General features: G+C 39.9%; 1 protein-coding gene across 2 annotated transcripts in view; it reads right to left on the bottom strand.

The window, feature by feature from the left end:
• LOC129729310 (protein similar) overlaps positions 1 to 20,378 on the bottom strand; it is a 221,752-nt gene extending 201,374 nt beyond the window's left edge. The window contains exons 1-2 of one of the 2 annotated variants that reach the window (XM_055687920.1): positions 20,065 to 20,356; positions 19,381 to 19,558 (exon numbers count right to left, since the gene is read on the bottom strand). In XM_055687920.1, the coding sequence (XP_055543895.1) occupies positions 19,381 to 19,439 (59 nt within the window). In that variant the 5' untranslated portion in view covers positions 19,440 to 19,558; positions 20,065 to 20,356. Of the gene's footprint in view, positions 1 to 19,380 lie in introns of both variants that reach the window. The other variant, XM_055687839.1, reaches the window with a different exon arrangement.
• Between the last annotated feature and the right edge of the window lie 1,584 nt (positions 20,379 to 21,962).

Genomic DNA, 21,962 nt, shown 5'->3' with positions numbered 1-21,962 from the left:
CGCTGGTGGGGTCCAACTCAGATAGAAGGGGAGCCGAACTGAAAAAGGTAGGAACTGCAGCTAAACACTACCGCCGCCGCTGTTGCCCGCTGCTGCTCCACGACGACTTTGCCCACTGCCATCGCTGCTACTGTCCGCCGCTCCTGCCCGCTGCTAGTAAACTGAGCTTGCTTGAGGAAAAGCAGTCCCTTATATAGCCCAACGAGTGCATTCCCGACTAACTAGGTACTCCATTCTGTCATCCTAGGAAAAGGCAAGGGACCAATCAAAGGTCGACATTTACGTTTCGACAAGGTTCAACAATTTTCAATAGTACAATTTTCGATTGCTGCAGGAATGACGGAAATCGGTTGGAAACTGACTGAGTTTAAAACGTTTTTGGGTCCCTGTATTGAAGTTGGACCCCTGTATATATTACCATAAGACGTATTCTACGTCAAAAATATGGCGCTGGGTCAGTTAATTTCACAGCGCCGCAAAAAAGAGCTTTGAAAGATCGATTCAACAGAAATAGATTCTGCAGCTTCGATTTTTCAGGTGGATCGATCCTGGGACCGCTCAGCTGAATCGATCCTGAAGATTGATCTTTCCCTGTAGATCGCCCAATCCCTTATTTCGTACCCTTTTTAATAACAATAACTTCTCTGGCTATTTTCTAGCAACTGTTAGTCCCTTTTTTCGATTTGTTGGGTACTTTTCGGTTACTTTTTACATCAACTGCTTATACTAATTGTATCAAAAGGATTCTGATTGTTTTCAGAGGAAAATGTTTGAAAAAATTAAAGCTATTCATGCATTATCATATTTTTGAAAAAAAAAATAGAAAAAATCAATAAAATTATCATGAAAATCGGTTTGTTCAAGAGCATTTAATGAGCATTAAATTATTATGACAATTCTACAACAGTTTTCTGCTTGAAAATGCTTTTTCTTAAGCTAGCAGAACAATATTTTTGAAAAAAAATATATTTAATGAAAAATGCACCTAAGTTATTGAAACTGCTCGCATATGGAAGCATTTAATTGGTGTCTAATCGTATCAAAAAGATTCTGATTGTTTTCAGAAAATGTTTGAAAAAATTAAAACTATTCATGCATTATCATTTTTTTGAAAAATTTAGAAAAAATCAATAAAAATATCATGAAATCTGGGTTTTTCAAGAGCATTTAATGAGCATTAAATTATTGTGACCATTCTACAACAGTTGTTTCTGGCCAATGTTCTGCTAATTTTTTTCTTAAGCTAGCAGAACAATATTTTTGAAAAAAATATATTTAGTTAAAAATGCACCTAAGTTATTGAAACTGCTCGCATATGGAAGCATTTAGTTGGTGTCTAATCGTATCAAAAGGATTCTGATTGTTTTCAGAGGGAATGTTTGAAAAATTGAAGCTAGTCATGTATTATCATATTATTATCATATTATTGAAAAATTTATACAAAATCAATAAAATTATCATGAAAATCAGGTTTTTTCAAGAGCATTTAATGAGCATTAAATGTTTTTGACCGTTATAGAACTGTTTTGTGTGTGACTAAAATGCTATTTTCGTGTATTGTCTGCTAGCTATTTTTTTAAGCTAGCAAACAAAAGCAATTTTCAAAGAAATGATGGAGCATTAAATTCGGCGATATGGCATTAAATGAGCATCGAATGAGCACCAAATTTTCATACTATTAACTATTTGTTCTGCTGACTTTGTACTTCCAGCTTAAGGGACATGCGGTAAGTGCAATCACAGCAGAAACGGTGAGGAGTCGATCATCGATGTGACGTTCTGCAGCCCGGGACTGATTACAAACTGGAGGGTAGACGACGGTCACACTAATAGCCAATACTCCAACCATCAGTGGCTAGAAAACTTTGCACTTTGATGTTGATGTATTTAGAGAAGCAATCAGAAAAGAACATGAAGCTGGAGAACTCACCCGAGTGCTGATCAACTAATTGCTATACTAACGCGGGCCTCCGACGCCACGATGCCTAGGATAAGACAACCTAGAAACAGAAGGCGGTCGTTATTTTAGTGAACTGACGCGATAGCAGACCATCGCTGGTACGCTCCGTGCAAGATGAAGATTACAGCGGGCGTGTACCGACATACAAAGAGAGGAGCGTCGTACCGCATTCGCGGCTGTGAAAGCCCCGCTCAAGGGCGCATTTAAAGCAAGCAAACGAGCCTGCTTTGACAGACTATGCGCTAATGATAACACGAATCCGTGGGGTGATGCCTTCAGGATCGTAATAACCAAGCCAGAGGAGAGCAGGCACCGGCCGAACAGTCACCAGCGCTGTTGGCGCGGTTGATTAAGGAACTATTTCCATGCCACGATCCAATTTACTGACCTCCGGTTGAATCACGACGAACTGTGAGTGACGGTAGCCTTGCAGAGGTTTAGAAGGCGGCTACGAACGAGGAACTCTTTGTTATTGCAAACTCGTTGAAGGTGAACAAGGCGCCGGGACTAGACGGGATTTCGAACCTGGCCATTAAAACGGCCATAAAGGTAGCCCCCGGATTGTACAGGGCGGTCGTGCAGCAATGCTTAGTCATCTCCCAGCCTCTTTCCGGATAAGTGAAAGCGACAGAGATAGGTTTTCTCGAGGAAGGTCGGGAACCACCAGGTGGTCCATCGGCATATAAATTATTCTGTCTGCTAGAGAGGATTATCGTCAATAGACTGGTGAGATTCAAGGAAGTTAGAAACGGTCTAATGAGCAACCAGATTGGTTTCCGCAGGGGTAAGTCTACGGTGGATGCTATTCTCTCTGTCACCAAGACAGCCGTGGTAGTACTCCAACATGATTTTGCGGACGACAAACCTTAGAACTCTATGGCAAGCCCATAGAGATTGCAATTGGAAGCTATACGTTTACTTAAAATCGTAGAAGACTGAATGCACTCCATGAAACTGGAGCTAGCGCACCACAAGACGGAGCTTATTATGGTAAACAATGGAACATCGGAGCAGGAGGCGAAAATTAGTGCTAGTGGACATGCTTGGATTCGCTCTTTTGCTCTTTGAATGCCCATCAGGCTGTATTTTGTCAAGGAGGCAGAATTCGAACAAGTCATATATGAAGCACTTGTAAAGATATCAGTGGCATCGGGTCCACCTGTGCAGCATGTGCACTGCACAGGTACCCTATTCCCTAAAATTCGGTCAGATGCAGTTATCGGAAATATGATATGATAACTTATGAAATCAAGTAAGCATACTAGCGAAACTCTTCAATCTAAAGCATCGATTTTCTTCTTCCTTCATTTCAGGAAAAAGAACTCAAACAAATATTTGGTGCACATGAGCCGACATCAGCAACGCGACGCCTCTGAGCGATACTCTATCTCCACAATTTATCCAAATATTGTATTGTTGAAATTGCCATTAGCTCTTGAGTTGTGCAGGAATTTGTGTATCATTTGTATTGGACCCCTCCCTTCCTGGAGAGGAAGGAGTGTCGAACCATCATGAAAGTATTACTAGTTCGCAAAAACTTCCACATGCCAAATTTGGTTCCATTCACTTGGTTAGTTCTAGAGCTATGCAAACATTTGTGTTTCACTTGTATGGGCTTCCTTCCACCTACATACAAATTTTCATGCCGATCGGCTTAGTAGTTTGTAAGTCTATATGGATCAGACAGACAGATCTGCATTTTCATATATTTAGATAGAAATTAACACTCGAAAAGCTAGTCTGCAAGGTGCCAAAAATAGATTGTAAAGGGTAAAGCATATTATTTAAAATCTTTTAGAGCGCTTTTGATAGAATAAGACAATAATGACAGAGCTGAGGATTTGATTATTTTTACTTTATTGCCCCACCCACAACTTGTTTGTCATTCTTTGAAAAGCTGCCCATGAATTATTGGGCACATTTACGATTTACAGTACTAAACACAGAAAATAGTATTTACAATATGTAACACAGAAAAAGACGTTTTTTTTTAACCAGACTTTCAATAGATTTACTAATACAGGTCGGACTCGTTTTTCCTAAACATAAAAAAAAATCATTTCGGATAATCGAATCACAGACAAAATATTAAAATTTGCGATTAACGAACATAAAATTAATATTTCTATTTTTTTATTTTACTTGTATGATGCAGTGGCGCAACCAGAAATTAAGAGGTATGTGTAATGTCCACGGTCCATACAAAATTTTTAGAATTTATATAAGCAGTTGCCCACGGGGAAGGGGGGGGGGGGGTAAAGAATGGTTTCGAAAATATACGAAGAAGAGTGTTTGAAAAAAACGCTATCTCCTGTTTATTAAGGTTCAAGATCGGACCAGATTATTTCTCATGATTTTTTGAATTCCAGATTCTAACTAATTCATGCTTTGGAGCTACATTATGTTTAGCATCGGCAAAAAACGACAACAGAGATCCCATCAGGACCGTCAAAATGTCTCCATTTACCTACAACTTTTAACCGGTACAAGATAAGTTCATGTGGCTCTGCGATTGCTGAGAAATTGATCGAGACGTAGTGAAAAATATTACAGGTGACAATTTCATCCCAGTAACGAGGACGGAATAATCACATAAGCAAATAAACCAACCGACTTTATCTGCTTTAAATAACATTCATCACATTTTAGAATAATTTGTAGATTAATTGTTCAACCCACATCCGATAATAAACCAAAACTACTGCAATACCGCTAACAGCACACATGCAGAAATCGCAGTGAACTTCTCAAAAATATTTTGACTAGCGCCTTTATAGATCCACGAATCAAACCAATGTTAATACACTTCGAATGCACATACAGTCCACATACACATGCGTATTCGAACGGGCGCCGTGTTGCGCTCTCTATTAAAGGCATGGAACGTCACTATCTCCATGTAAATGCAACTTACAACAGAGCAGACAATGGAACAGACCATTTTACAGTGTTGTGACCAGCTCAATTCCATCAAGCTCTACAGTAAGTAGGAGGAGGAAAGTCTCCTTCAAATCGTGTTATGTTCAGGGTTGATATTTGTTGACACTCTTGAGTGAAAGTGAAAAAAAGCATCCATAAACGTAATTTTTTTTTTAATCCTTCCAGAGTTCTCCTTTCCCGCTTTTTGCATGAAAGTGAACTGTCAAAACACCTCATTATATTTCATGCGATGAAAGCAAGACAACAAAATCAGTTTATCAGTTAACGAAGATTGTCAAGGCATCGGTCAGTGTCAGTGAAAAAGAGTTTCGGTGAGGTTTATTTTGGTTGAGTGGACTGTTTGTTTTTCTTTTTCGCTTTGAAGTGAAGATCATTTGGTTGGATTTGTCGTCAAATTTTATTCCGTAACCGTGAACAATGCGCGCGATCTATTTCATCTGAGTATAACAGCACGTTACTAGGATATATTTCGCCCCACTGAACAGATGCATGAGTCCGATTCAGCACGGGCGTGAAAACGTGAAAATGAAACCGTTCCGTCTCCACCAAAAAATGGTCGAATGATGCGGGTGATGCCGGGACAGGGGTTATTGTTTGGCTCGCTTAAAATATTTTCATCGACTGATATCTGAGCGAATGTATCACACAACTGTTCGACAATTTGTCCAAGGCAAGACTTTGTATGAAGTAGTAGTAGAATTGAAGTCGAAATCGATGTTTGTTTTTTTTTGTGTTTTGAAACTACACTCTGTAGCTCGAAAACCAACAGTTTAATGCAAAAATACTACACCAGTATAGCGCCATCTCAAAAACGAATTCGATATCAGCAACTGGATTCTGGAAGCTTCTGTTTAAATTGAGTGGAGAGATAACTTTTTTGTTTTGTTGCTAACGGAAGATAATATACTAATGATAAACTTATGCTAATTTTGACAATTTCAATACAGCGCCTGCCGCAGCCTGAACGCAAGCGACGATCTCAACACAAACGTATCATGCTACGTTTGTGGTTTCCTTTTTCAACTGAATTCTATTTCATGACGTTGAATCCATATACAGTTCGAAGCTCGAAGAAAGTGGCAACTAACGATCGACAATATTTTTGTCACTTGCTTTGAATAAAACTCAATTGACTCACAAGATGAAGTTTGTTAATTTTGCTCTCATTTGATCATCGTTAGACCAATTCCAACTCGATTTATTGCAAAGGTCAAAAACTAACTGCGGAAATATCATGTTTTTGTAATTTCCTGCTAAATCATCAGTATTACATTATTGATATGGAGTGATCATTGCTGAACATTATATTTCTTGAGCTTTTATCGAATTTTACTTAATTCTCCAAATTTACGCTTAACCTAGTTTACTTTAGGAAAATTTAATAGTTTTTTATTTAATATTTTGAAACTTGTTTAATCAAACTTGATTGAGTTTTAACTGAGTCAGAGGAATTTTTCGAAAATATGTAAAATTACGTGAATCTTGCAAAAGTTGTGTTTATTTTATTTGTCTACCCAGAATTACATTGACGACATTCAAATCGATAGGCCTATTTCGGTTATTTTAATCAAGCAAAAAAAAAAGATTCCTTATGCCAGATGAAAGATTAGGCGCTGTATAGATTGCCTCCTCAGATGCATATTTAAAAAAACGACAGGTTTATTGAAAACTAACATCGAGCTTCGCCAAAACCAGTTCATACTGCGAAGCTGCTATAATTTAGCTAATTTACTAGCCAGTAGTATCCGAATAGCGCAGAGTCACGTTGTCCTCGGATTTACTCATTAGGGGGTAGCGAATTATTTCTTCGCTGTTCTGTGGAATTAAAGTTCCACACTTCATTTTTTCGCCGCTTGACTATGCAAAGCTTCACAACGTTTCTGGATCATACTACAACCAGTTCTGGCTCCTGGCGACAGGACTGCCGTAGTAGAATACTAAGCAGGTGCCTCATGATACTATAGTGACACGGCTGATTATTGGGTAAGCTTTGACATCGAAATTTATGAGATACAAATTCTTCGTTAGAAAAACAATCAAAACGATCGCAGCTACAAGAATCTGTTTCCTGTAGCTTAGAATACTAGCGAACTAATTCATGGTTACGCCAAATGAGCCACTTTTTAACGACAATGATTTGTATGCTATATAAGCAAGCATCGTAGTGCGTCACGAAGTGAATTGCATTCTAATGATGATTTGTTTGCACGACGTGGATCTTCTCTGCTCCCAAATCTGGAAGGATTCACCTCAACTCCACATTGCCGCAACGAACACAAAAAAATTATCACATCAAATACACAAACCTTTGACCGTAAATTAATCTGTAATTGTTCACTTAAAGTAGCCAACATTCCAACTGGAACAAGAGAGAATGGGTACGACCGACGTCTGGCAATGAAGGCTCTTGTATTCAGAGCATGATCTAACCGCACTTCCTTTGCAAAATTCGAAATGCATTGATTGCTGTGTCAAATATGTGATCCAATGTATCATTAGAGGCAACGATTGCCGCCTCAAGTGATAAGCGGATTAAGCCAGCCACACAATCTTAGCACAAAATTATTATCATATTTCGATGCTTATGGCGTGCTATCAGTTTTAACATCTACCTTCCCAGTTGTTTACCAATCCAGACATGTTTGGTACCTACAAGCAAAACTGGCGGTGTTTTGTTTTGCTATCCCGAAAAGTGCGCACTAGCAGTACGAAAAGATGGTCGAAAGCAATCAACAGTAGTAGTTTTACATGTCATTCAGCGATAGGTGTGTAGAGAAGAAAAATAATTTAGGTCATTGTACATGTGAGGATGTAAGCACTAAGTTTAGCCTGGCATCAACAATCTTCGCATCGAAGCGGTTGCGGTTGTCATCTACAAATCTTAGTGCCGGAGAATAGAAGCACGTGAAATGAAGTGTTGCAATTAGAATATTCTAGTAAATAATGATTCACAGTAGCAATTATAGGAGATGCTTTGTTAATGCGGTTTCATTAAATCCATATTTTTTAATACTGGAAACAATTGCAGTAATGATCGTTTGTAGCCAAAAAAACCTATAAATACGCAAAATTTTTATCGATCATTTTCGGTTTAAATGAAACTTTGAGGTTGTAGTCGGATCATAGCAAATTCCTTTATTTCTACAGCCGCCCTAGTTTTGACCAGAAGCCAACCTAAACGCTGTCAAAACCATTTTTATTCGCTTGATTTCGACTCAGTTTTGACCGAAACGCACCGTAAAATTTGTCAGTTTTAGCTCACCACCGCTGGGGCTTAGTTCGTAAACAACTGGCATCTCTTTCTTACTTGCGTCGTAAATCGCAATGTCGTTTTTTCATGCCTGAGTAAATTTACACTGACTCAGTGGAATAAATAAATTCGCTATTAGTAAACTGGGTATTTTCCACGTTTTTTTGGATTCAACGTAATTGTTCTAAGAAAAAAACGTATGTGTTCTATCCTACACATTATTATAAGCATTGTAGCTCAGAGTTTGTAGGTTGATGGTTTCATCTTACATATCGTATCTTGATGCATGATGAGAGTTGGGACTCCAGGCAAAGTGTTCACAGAAGAAGCGTGAACCAATTCAAACTAACTTTTTTAATTTCTAAGAATATGCATAGAAATATCTTTAAGAAGAAAACGTCGTCAACAAACAATAAAAATAATGCTGCTTTTTATTTACTCATTTTGTCAACCAGAAGTAGTCTAGTTACATTATTTTTCTAAACCATACACAAGTTAAAAAAAATAAGTTTCGTGTTGTCAGCCGACACATTGTAAAATCATAGGGAGCCTTCATGCTATTTATCGCTAAATTGTTTGTATATTCCGTGGTTAAGAGCAGGAAAATATCGTGCCGAAGTCGTCGAATCGGTGCATTGAAGTTTAATTTGGAAAACAGTTCTGCTGAGTCAACTCGCTACGAGAGAATATCGTTTACAAATGAATGAAGCCATTGCGCGCGCTCGCCGTTCTTTTAATGTTTAAATGCCAATCAATATGCAACGAGCTTCGTATGATGGAAGACAATCTGAGGCCCAGCTCGGCTCATGAAAAGTATATAATAGAAATTGTTTCTGCACTGATTCTATTTTTTCTTCGTGTATGCCTGGACGAGGAGAACACACAATACTGCAATTTTTCAGTACACACATAGGTGATATAAACAATTTTAATAGTGTACAGGTCTCGGAAATTGTATCAGAAGCGTTCAACAAACCCTTACATGCTATTTTCCTGGTGTACGATTGTGTTATTGTGGTCAATGAAACTAGGTTTTTAAGCTAAGATTATTCCTAAATCCCCAACTTTTTTACATTTTTCTACATGCTGATTTTCTAATGCAGCGGTTCTCAACCTTTTTTGTCCGCGTACCCCTTGGCGATATTTTTCATATCAATTGTACCCCCTGGCTTGGAATGTTCTTGCAGAGTGGGAAAGAGTAATGGTAGATCATGTTGTGGTAGTCTAGTTAAGGTTCCAAATTAAACTGTAGCTTGTTTGATTGCTACAGTCATGTTTTAGGGGCTAGATTGGCCAACAAATCAAGTATTATAGAGAATAATTGCCATTACTGATTTTTCTTTCGCGTACCCCTGGAAGGCTTCCGAGTATCCCCAGGGGTACGCGTACCCCAGGTTGAGAACCACTGTTCTAATGCAATCACAATCAAGGCTGGGTTTAGGTGCTGGGGGGCCCGGAGCAGATATTTTCGTGGGGCCCTCTTTTCTTAAAAAAATAGAGGTAAAAAAATTTTAAATATTGATATGGTGCAACGCTTTGCTAGAAACTGGCGAGCAAAAACAAGGTCTCCCCTCTGTCTTCACGTCTGGCCTAGAACTAGGGGGGCCTCTCGTATCGAAAGGCCCGGAGCATTTGCCCCCTTTGCTCTTACAATGTTGGGCATTGTTTTCTGCTAATAGATATTGAATTACATCTTTTTACGTTTAATTTCGATGCCTTTCTGATTTTTTAATTCCAAATACAGTTTCATGTCGTCGGCTATATGCCGACGTTTCAGATGTTTCAGATTTTGAGGATGAAGGAAATGTCGTTTACAGACAAAATAAAACGGAGTGGTCCTAAATGAAAGCCTTGAGGGACACCTGAAGTAACTCGAATGGAATTTGATTTCTTTCCATTAAATTTTGTTATTTGATGCATGTTAGTGTTAGCTGTTTTCTTTTGTTCACTCGAAGTTAGCTGAATATGATTCAAGCCATTCGAAGAGACCAGGCTCAATTCCATTTTTTGCAGTTTGAAATGTAGCTTTCGCCTTCAAACTATATGTCGAATGAATTACTAAAGTCTGTGTAAAGAACTTTAACGTGGTTCCAATGCTTTTGAAAATCCCGTGTGGTGTGTCTGTTATTCGATTTTTGACAATTACCAATTGTTTCAAAAAGTTTGAGAAGATTGCAAGAGATAAATTCAATTCCACGATAATTAAGTATGTCATATTTCCGCCTAGATTTGAAAAGAAGCACCAAAAATAAGCTTTTCCATATTTTTGAGGAGATTACATGCTGGGGGGGGAATTCCATCAGGTGCTGGATCCTTTGAAGGGTCTAAATTTTTTAAACCCTGCAAAATATCCAGAAGTTGGTTGACAACAATATTGCTCGGACATTCTGGATAAAATTCAAAATAATCGCGGTCACGATCTGTCTTCGAAAATGTAGTTTAGTTTTTTTTGGAAAAAAATAGCAGAGATTTCATTTTTTTTCGAGTTAGTGTCAACATGTTCGTTAGGTTGCATTACTCATTAAAAATTGTTTGATTTTAGTTTTGCTTTAACGCAATTAAAAAAATACCTCGAACAGGATTTATTTTAAGCTAAAAATGCATTACTGACTGCAAAGTTGAACGCATATTCCCAAGTAAATTGCTAAATTTTCACTGCTATTTTTTTTTTTTTTATTCTCGCTTATTTTCCGTCGGTCTAGTTCCGCCACTGTTGTGGCCAATTACCGACGCCCAGGGAGGCGACTCCACACCCAGGTCCCTAACTCACGACTCGTTTATTAACGGACCGGCGCCAACGGCTTTACTTCCTCATGCGATGGAAGGCGTGATCCCAGAGATTTTTCGCCTCAGAAAATCTCCCGGTGTCGGCTAGGATTGAATATAGACCAGTTGGGTTGGTTGTGAGTGGATCACGCCACCTCACAACCATCGACACCTATGTCGGCGGTGGGATTCGAACCCAGGCGTCGAGCATGGTTGGCGGAGACGTTACCAACCACACTAGGCCCCCGCTCACTGCTATTTTGTTTTTTGTAAATTTTGTGGGCTTTTTGTTCACGGTTCTTCAATTTTTTTATTTGTATGTTGAACCAGACTGAGAAATGATTTTGTACAAAGTTTCCTAGAAGATGTCAACAGATGATTCGATATTTCCCCCATCTCTAAAAATTATGAGCCTAGTAGATTGTTGTAAGTTTGTTTCATTTTGACTGGGACCTTCATGTGATTGAAATTTCGACAGTAAACCAAAAATTCAGTCGCATTTTGCGTGGATGAAGAAAAGTTGGTTGCGTGTTGGTAAGTTGCCTATAAATCTTCGACCGATGACATAGTAAGCGCGTATAGCGTCGCGAAGCAATTCGCGTTGGCATGGTTTAATGTACAGCTCTACTTGCGGCTGTACATTCAACTACGGCAACGAGCCTCGCTTCGCGACGCTTTTCGTGCTTACTGTTTTATCGGCCTTTTTCGTGAAATAGTAGAGGATCTAAATGAGAGCCTTGAAGGACTATTAATGTGCTGAGATCTTAGCTAGTTGCAGGCGGTAATAAATTCGAGTGAGTTAGTTTTGTGAGCGCCCAATAAAAAAAAACCTTAAAAAAGTTGATCGTTGCAAAAGTTTATATACAAAATAGGAGCTAGACCTCGAAACTTGTAAATGTCGGATTTCTTATCACATTTGAACGTATGAGTTTTTCCTGATGTTTCACCAATTTTTTATACGAAATTAGTAATTGAAACATGATTAGAAAAATGAGAAGAAGTAAGGCCTCGAAAAATATGCACCATTTTAATTCGTGTTTAACTTTTTTGTTCGTGGGTAAAAATTGATTGATATAACTAGTCTGGAGTGAATTATTTACATGTGCAAAATTTCATAACAATCGGTTCAGTTGTCAGTTCAGATGTCGTCGAAACAAGAGAAAATCGCCAGAGAATTATGCGCGCCGTCATGAAAATCAGACTGCGACATTGAGATGGATCGCCAGACAACTGGGAATCACCCATACATCTGTGTCTCGGGTGGTGAAATTGATTAAGGAATCCCAAACGACCGAGCAGCGGGCTGGAAGTGGAAGAAAATCGAAGACAGCAGACCCTGTGAAGGCCTGGTTGGATTATTTCAAGCGTAATCCGAACCTTTCGCGTCGCGACGCGGCTCTGAAGGCAAAGTTTTCCGCCTGGTTCGTTCAGCAAGCGTTCAAAGGCAGCGAACCAGCGTGATCAACAAAAGACGGCGGCCAAATCCCGCGAAAGGATGCTGTTTCAAGAGTGGTTAACAAAACCGATGCGTGTGTGGTTATGGATGACGACACCTACACCAAGGCAAACGCAAAGCAGATACCGGGATTGGAGTTCTACGTTGCCAAATCACGGTTTGACGTTCCGGAAGACATAAGGAAGAAGGAAGTGGACAAAAGCAAAGCCTTGGTGCTACATCTCGATTCGGAACTCGACTTTCTGTTTATTATTCACAGACTTCGCAGCCAACTGTTAAGTGTACAGGACAGGGGGGCCGGCGCTACGATCCTACTTACACTAACAGTCTCTCCCGAGCCGAGACTCGAACCAACGAAGACTGGCTTGTTAGGACAGCATCGTACCTTGAGACCAACTGGGAGGTTTAACCGAATACCACCCATTACGAATAGCATAGATGCCAGGTTATTTCCGAATGTTTTAAAATCCCCTTCCAGTATCAGCATACAACCTTTGGAATGGTCGAATATTTTCAGAACCGAGATAAACCATCTTCAATCATCAGAAGATGAAAATCGACCGCAGGTGTCATTTTGAAATCCAGGATGGTGACTTCCGATTTCTGGAAAATTAAAATGGCCAACTACCACCCGATATAAATATTTCACGAGCAGGAAAAATGCTCAGAAGCAGAAAATGGCTCTAGGTGCTATTTTGAAATCCAAGATGATGACTTCTGGATTCCGAATAACTGCCTAAATACTATGATTTTTTTCGAAATCGGAATGATACTTAGGAGCTGAGAATCAACCCTAGACGTCATTTTGAAACCCGAAATGGCATTTATCGGTTTTGTAAGACAGCTTATAGAATGTCCAAATAGTTCCCGCTCTGTTTCAGCCTTGCAGCCTTCAATAGTTTCAGCCGTGATTTTGAATGATGAACTAGTGTCAAAAAATGAAATACCTATTAAACCTGTGCAAAGTTTATATAACTACCCTTTTATTGATAACAGCGTTTCCAGAAGCTCACTCCAACGACACTGTGAATTTCCGTAAGGCAAACGATCAAGAATGTGCGTATCAATTTCGCTTTATTGGTCATTGGATGAGCATTTATTCAATCAGTACTGCATAATTCAGAACCATTCAAAAACAACTCGCACGGCGGAGCTGTTTTTGTGACACCTTCCCAAGTGGTAATCTGACACAAACTAACGTTCAACACATGCACGATTGCGGCAGTGCATCTGAAATTCAAATTGCCCGCTGCTATGAACAATCCCAGAAAACAACACACTTTTTTGTTCACACAACATTTATTTGACACAGCACAATACAAATTAATGTTTTACGGAGCCAATTAAATCTAATGCCTTATGGTCTACAATATCTTATAATCTAAAGGCAAATTCTTTACCCTCGCTGCCGACTACGAGCTGAAACTAAATCTAATACTAAAACTAACATGTTTTTTTTTGTTTCGCTGTTAAATTGGCACCTTGATGCTCTTCAAGTAGCTATGAACATGTAGCATGTATGGCAAGTTTCGCTGAGCGAGAATATCACGAACTGGCACATAGGGCTGTATTCCTCGGGCCCTGAGGGTATCCAAAAGTAGAGATCTGGCGCCGCAGAATTCAGCACACACCCAAACCACGTGTTCAATGTCTTGATACCCCAATCCACAAACGCAATGATTACTGCTCGCCAGCCCAATACGCAAGAGATGTGCATCTAGCCCGTAGTGGTTGGACATAATCCGAGACATCATGCGAATGAAATCTCGTCCTACATCCAACCCCCGAAACCAAGGTTTGGTGGAAACCTTGGGGATGATGCTGTGTAGCCACCTCCCCAGTTCTCCCTTATCCCACGAGGCCTGCCAGTTGAAAAGTGTACTCTGACGTGAAAATTTTAAAAATTCATTGTAGGCAATTGGCCTGTTATAAATATCACCGTTTGTTGCGCCCACCTTAGCCAAAGTGTCCGCTTTCTCATTGCCCGGAATGGAACAATGAGAAGGGACCCACACTAAGGTAATCTGAGAAGATTTTTCGGATAAAGCACTCAGATGTTCCCGTATTTTCCCCAGGAAATACGGAGAGTGCCTTACATCCTTCATCGATCGGAGAGCCTCAATAGAACTGAGACTGTCCGTAAAGATGAAGTAATGGTCCGTGGGCATTGTTTCAATAATCCCTAAGGTATACTGAATTGCAGCCAATTCTGCGACGTAAACAGAAGCAGGATTATCGAGCTTGTAGGAGGCGGTAAAATTATTATTGAAGATACCGAAGCCAGTGGACCCGTTGAGAAGTGATCCATCAGTATAAAACGCATTGTCGCAGTTGATGTTTTTATATTTGTTATAAAATATTTTAGGGATCTGCTGCACGCGTAAATGATCCGGGATTCCACGAGTTTCTTCCATCATGGATGTATCGAAAAACACAGTAGAAACAGAAGTATCTAATAAGTTGACACGATTGGAGGTGTATGAGGAAGGATTTATACTTTGAGACATGTGATTGAAATACACAGTCATGAAACGGGTTTGAGAATTAAGTTCAACTAGCCTATCGAAATTTTCAATTACCAAGGGGTTCAAAACCTCACATTTGATGAGAATACGAGTAGTCAGATCCCAAAAGCGGTCTTTTAATGGGAGAACGCCCGCCAAAACTTCCAAACTCATCGTATGGGTCGAATGCAAGCAACCTAAGGCAATACGCAAACAACGATACTGCAATCGTTCCAGCTTGATTAAATGGGTGTTTGCAGCAGAGCGGAAGCAGAAACACTCGTACTCAAGCACCGACAATATCGTTGATTGGTAAAGCCTTATGAGGTCTCCTGGGTGGGCGCCCCACCATGATCCAGTAATTGTCCGGAGAAAATTCACTTTTTGTTGACATTTTTTCATCAAATACCGAACGTGACATCCCCAGGTGCCTTTCGAATCGAACCAGACACCAAGATATTTAGATACCAAAACCTGAGAAATCGTTTCACCCATTAACTGTAAGTGGAGCTGAGCAGGCTCACGCTTCCTAGAAAAAACTACTGTCTCAGTTTTCTCCGGAGAGAATTCGATACCTAGCTGTAAAGCCCAAGCAGACTTATTGTCCAAGGTATCTTGCAATGGTCCTTGCAAATCGGCAGCTTTGGCTTCTGTAACAGAGACCACGCTGTCGTCTGCAAGTTGTCTTATCGTGCATAAATTTGCCAGACATGCGTCAATGTCATTCACATAAAAATTTTAAAGAAGGGGGCTTAAGCATGAGCCCTGGGGAAGACCCATGTAGCTAATACGAAAAGTTGCCAAATCGCCATGCGTAAAATGCATATGCTTTTCGGACAACAAATTATGCAAAAAATTGTTCAAAATTGGTGAAAATCCTTGTCGGTGAAGTTTGCCCGAAAGAATGTCAATAGAAACGGAATAAAAAGCCCCCTTAATGTCCAAGAACACAGATGTCATTTGTTCTTTGCGAGCATAGGCTAGCTGAATATCTGTAGAAAGCAACGCAAGACAGTCATTCGTTCCTTTGGCACGGCGGAAGCCAAATTGAGTATCTGATAGTAGACCGTTTGATTCGACCCAATGGTCTAAACGACGGAGTATCATTTTCTCCATCAATTTCCGGATACAGGATAGCATTGCAATCGGCCTATAAGAGTTGTGATCAGAAGCTGGTTTCCCTGGTTTTTTTGGATGGCGATCACCTTCACTTGCCTCCAATCCGGCGGTACAATTTTTTGCTCCAGGAACTTATTGAACAAGTTCAACAAGCGCCTCTTGGCATTGCCGGGTAGATTCTTCAACAAGTTGAATTTGATTCTATCTAACCCAGGCGCGTTATTGTTACAGGACAGGAGGGCAACTCGCTTTCGTTGACCGTTATACGATTTCGCATTCATCGGGCTGTGTTCCAAAGAGTGCTCATCGATGTCTCCCTCGACGTTTCGTTTACGAACCGGCGCCAATATCCACGTTTCTTTGCTCGGACCAAGCTTTTGAACTTGGTCTCAAGCTCCAAATACCGCTTAAAGTCGTCGGGTTGACCTTTCACCAAAAAGAAGGCCTTAAACGCGTCGGATTTTTCCGTGTAGACATCGGAGCACTCTTTGTCCCACCACGGAGTGGGAGGCCGTTCTTTGATCGTCACGCCAGGATATTTCTTCGTTTGGGCTTGCAACGCGGCGTCGAGAATCAAGCCCGCGAGGAGGTTGTATTCTTCAAGTGGTGGGTGATGTTGAATCGACTCGACAGCTTCTGATATCATTTCCTCGTATAATTTCCAATCGATATTCCGTGTGAGGTCATACGGAATATCAACTGATCGCGTGCGAGTTGAACCATTATCAATTGAAGTTTGAATAGGCAAATGATCGCTACCGTGGGGATCAAGGACTACCTTCCATATGCAATCCAACCGTAGCGATGTTGAACATAAAGATAAATCTAAAGCACTGGGGCGCGCTGGAGGTTTCGGAACGCGTGTCATATCCCCGTTGTTTAATATTGTCATGTCGAAGTCGTCGCAGAGGTTATAGATCAAAGAGGAACGGTTATCATTAGAAGGGGAACCCCAAACCACGCCGTGAGAGTTAAAATCTCCCAAAATCAAACGTGGCGAGGGAAGAAGTTCTATTAAATCAAAGAGCAGCCGTTGCCCAACCTGGGCTCTGGGAGGAATATATATTGAGGCAATACAAAGCTCTTTACCTTGTATTGTCATTTGACATGCGACAGCTTCGACGCCTGGGACCGTGGGGAGGTTAATACGATAGAAGGAATAGCACTCCTTAATCCCTAGAAGTACTCCTCCGTAAGGGGTGTCTCGGTCGAGGCGAATTATATTAAAATCATGGAAGCTAAGATCTACATTTGAAGTGAGCCAAGTTTCACAAAGGGAAAATGCATCGCATTTATGCTTATTAATCAAAACTTTAAATGAATCAATTTTGGGGATGATACTTCTACAATTCCACTGTAAAATAGAGATAGAATCCTTCATCTCAGCCGATGAATTAGCCATCGAAGGATATGATCGCTGCAAGGAGGGGCCATTTAGCAGTCAACTGCTTCAAAAACGTTTTAACTGTTGGTAGAAATGCCAGCAGAAGACTTTTAAGAGGATCAGTTATGTTGAAATTTTCAAAAATCCATTCCACAATATCTGAAAACTTCAGCAGTCCAGATTCTGGCTGAATCTTGGACGAAAAAGAAGGAACAGTTGGGTTTTTTGATGTTCCTGGAAGTGCCGGAAACTCCTTACTTGAATTCAGTTTTGCCAATCCCGGAGGAGTTTGCTCCGGATTTTCTACAGCACTTTTTTGTTTTTTAGTATCAGTCACTTCAGATGGACACCTTCTCTGTCCTTTCCTAGGAAGCCTAGGAGAAGAAAGGTTTTTCCTCTTCCTAGATTTCCCAGGTTCAACAAAAGAAGATTCCCCAACTGAATCGTCAGAATCAGACTCATCGGTTCGTCGTCCAAGTTGGACGCGAAAGCCACACACGCAAAATGCCAATCAACAAATAATATTGTAGAAAAAAACCAAGAAAAAATAACTACTTATCTTCTGCAGCCGCTCTCCACCGCAATCAGCGCACGGGCGATGCCAATCTCCAGTCCTTCACACAAGAGTCCGGTAGCAAAAGCTGCAGCTGCTCCAGCCACACAGCAGCACCAGTACAGCCAAACAGCAGTACGCCGGGTACTGGATCTCTCGCAGTAGCGACACAACGTACAGTCTGTGGCGTACGGTAGCAATAGGCGATGATGCGTTCCTTTGTCTTCAATAGACGACGGCAACGGGCAGCAGTGCACACGCAATACAATGCACGGTGACCTTGAAGGCGATTAACTGGTCGGCACTATCGAGATCGAAATGAAATTGCGACCGAACACGACGAGAGCACAACTCGGAATGAACAACACACTTGATGATCAACATCAGCGTTGCCAGGTCATTTTTTAAAATTCTGGAAAAGGCAAAATAAAAATCTGGAAAAAATCTGGCAGTCATTTCGTGGGGTGAAAGGTTAATTTTTCGGATAAAAGTCATGGTGTACGCAAAATTTGAGGTGACAAAATTGCAAAATTTCGCGCCAAAATTGAAGTGATGACCTTTTTGCGGAACAGAGAAAATAAAATCTGGATAAAATCTGGATCATCCATGAAAAATCTGGATAATTTGACATCAAAGCTGTTTACCTGGATACATGTCCAAAAATCTGGATAATCCAGCTAAATCTGGATACCTGGCAACGCTGATCAACATACAAGTCCAGAGACCTTCTATGGGAAACCGAAATTGCTATTGAAAATTTCGTGACTTTGAATTACATTATCTTAGATGATAGCAATCTGCTATTCTATGTCAAATGTTATAATATAGATCGAGATGTTTAAAGCAAATACTACCCGATAGACTTCGGTTTGTTTCTGATCAGTTTAGAGGCTGAAAATATGAAGCTTGATCTAATATAGGGTGCCGTTAGAAAAATGTGTATAAAAATGTAACAGTTCTTTATCAGAATACATAATGGCCTTCGTCGCCTTCCCTTAAACCTTATTCGCTTGTTTTTATCATTCCATTCTATGGAGAGAAACAGTAACTAAGGTCTATTCAAATAGATTATTATTCCAACAATGATAAGATCGAATTAAACGGAAAAAGAAATCCATCCTATTCACGAAAAGATTCATCCTTTAGAAAACCTTGTCTGCTGATAGATTGTATATTCCGAAGATAACATTATCTGCCTAGTTGGACTCTTCGATTGATACCTTAACACCCGAATTAATCACGTGCAAACTGCAGCTCTACTAAACATAAAACATTATCGTGTTGCCTCGAATGAACACGAATTTGTTTTTATTTATCTCGTTTGATCGTTGAAAAACATTCTCATAATTCGACGAAAACAAGTCCGGCCTGCATATGACAACGCTGCAGTCGTCGCGCATCCTACCCATACAGTAACAACTTCGGCAACAACAGAAGCAATCACTCACCTTCGTTTCTCTTTTTCTGGTTTGGGCTTTGTCGCGGCCGTCGTCGTTGCTCGTGTCATTTTGGCTGCTAAGCTGCTGAATGTTCTTCCAACACAAGTTTACCCAAAGTTGTTATTTGTAAATATTCCTTGTCAACTGATGTTCTCCTCTAGCTTTCAAGCTGCTGCACTTTTTTTTACTGCAACGATCGAATAATAATTTCTTGATATCACGCACCAAAAACTCAAGAGATTACGAAATCCTTGAAAATTCACTACTGCACACTCACGTAATTTAATAGCTCAGGCTCTGTTTCGATACACACGACACACGTAAACATTCAACAAACACCCCAATGCTATGAAATTCGTTTCGTCACACCTCTAGAGGAATAGCTTCTGGCTAATGCACTCTCATATTAGGGGCCACAACTCCTCGAGCTATCCTATTAAGTAACACTTAAATTTTGTTACAAATGCACACAAATTCTTTTCAAGCCGCAATCACAAACGAAACTCTCCAATCTTATTCCTGAAATGGTTTTTTTCCCTTGCTGTTCCCTATCAAACTAGCTTAGCATTGTAATGATTACTTTAACTTTCGCTTGATTGGAACGGCAGAAGGTTAAATCTCATGTAGCAAATTTCACAGTATCTCCAAAGCACATCAAAGGTTTTCAAGGCTCATTCGAAACTGATTTCCCACCTTCAAATGCGTCGAAAGGGTACTTTCCAATCATCGAGTTTTTTAAGCTTTCAACTTGCACACATCCAATCGGGAGTAATCGCGACGGGGGTCACTTGACACTCCACATTAGACGACACACCCGGATACGGGACTCGGCAAATAACTCTTCCGAATTTCGTACAATGTCGGAACGACGGTCACAAACGATCAGATTTCGACGGATGTTTTCCGCTCAGATATACGCATTCGATTACGACACAAACCATAACTTCTTTCCACAGTACATTTCCTTCAAAATATGACTGATGATAACTGACTGATCAGCAGAGATCAGAGATGCCAGATGTTTTTGAAAAATGTCTGCAACTGCTTGAAAAACCGGAAAAATGTGCTCGAAATCTGAAAAAAAATCTCAAAAAAAATTCGCTCGCGCAGGCAAAAATCTGTAAAAGTCTGCACACATTTTAAGAAAATCTGCGCAAATATAAGGAGACTCTGACAAAAATCTGCAGAAACCGTGGAAAAACTGCAAATATCTGCAAATCAATAAAAATCTGCACACGGACTCCAAAAATCTGTGTTTTGCAGACAAATCTGCACATTTGGTATCCCTGGCAGAGATGCCAAAGATTTATGAAAACGGCCTGTAACTGCTCGAAAACTGCTAAAAACTTCTTGAAATCCAAAGAAATGTTCGCAGCTTAAACAAATTTAGTTTGCAGAAGCAAAGTCTGCACAGCTTTCAGAAAATCTGAAGAAACTTTGGCAGAAACTGGTAGACAATCTGAAAAATCTGGATAAATTTGCAATACGGCACAAATCTGTACACGGAATCCAGAAGTCTGGTGTTCATGTATACCTACAGTTCAGTGTAGCAAAGAAAAGGTGGGGATAAAGAGCGACTCAAATTGGGTTGTTTAGCTATTCACGGATTTCCAATTTTTATATATCATTTGAAAGAGTGTAATTTTCTGAGTAAAACGTGATTATTTTAAACTTTATATCATTATCCTTCGCATTTTAACTGAAGAATAAAAATTTGCTCTAAATCGCTACAATGACAGTTGGTATATGGGAGAACTGTCATTGTAGCGATTTCGTGCAGATTTCGAGCAGTTTTAATTCGTGATATAAAAAATGAAGAACAACGATAGAAAATTTTTGAAAATCACATTTTGCTTAGAAAATACAGCTCTTTCAAATGATACAAAAGCCCGATATCGCTAAACAACCCAGTTGGGTCCTAAAGCTATACCAGTTTGTATATATCATTCGATAAAGCCGCGTTTTCTGAGCAAAACGTGATTTTTAAAAAATGTTTATCGTTTTCCTTCGATTTTTAAAAGAAGAGTAAAAAAACTGCTCGAAAGGTCTTAGTTGACGTTTCGTCCATGTACGGTATATGAGACAACTGTCATTCAAGGCATTTCGAGCAGTTTTTTATTCTTCATTTCAAAATCGAAGCGAAACGATAAACTTTTATTTAAGAATCACGTTTTGCTCAGAAAATTGCCCTCTTTTAGGTGATATATAAAAATCAGAAAACCGTTTGAAACTTTAAGACCCAATTAAGGTGGTAGCACATACATAAGACATACGTAACACTGGCGTTTTTTCTGTTACACGTTGCCCCATAGTACTCCGTACCTCGTCCTGTCAAACTGCTCGATAAATAATTAACAAAATGAATTTTCTTTTTTTCGGCTTTATCGACCTCAAAGAAAATCCCATAAGGAACATTCAAAAAGTTATTTTCAAAATCAATGCAGCCTTTTCTCGAGTAGGAACGAGACAAATGCAGGGCTGCGCAGGTACACTGCCTTCAAAAACAACTCAAACAGTGATTCTATTCAGAGTGTGGTACGATTCGAGTAGTTCATTTTGTACCAACTTTTTTGGCCCATAACAAAATCCCT

Source organism: Wyeomyia smithii, chromosome 1 (assembly GCF_029784165.1).
Source record: "Wyeomyia smithii strain HCP4-BCI-WySm-NY-G18 chromosome 1, ASM2978416v1, whole genome shotgun sequence".
Lineage (NCBI taxonomy): Eukaryota > Metazoa > Arthropoda > Insecta > Diptera > Culicidae > Wyeomyia > Wyeomyia smithii.
This window is presented reverse-complemented; position numbering and strand designations above follow the sequence as displayed.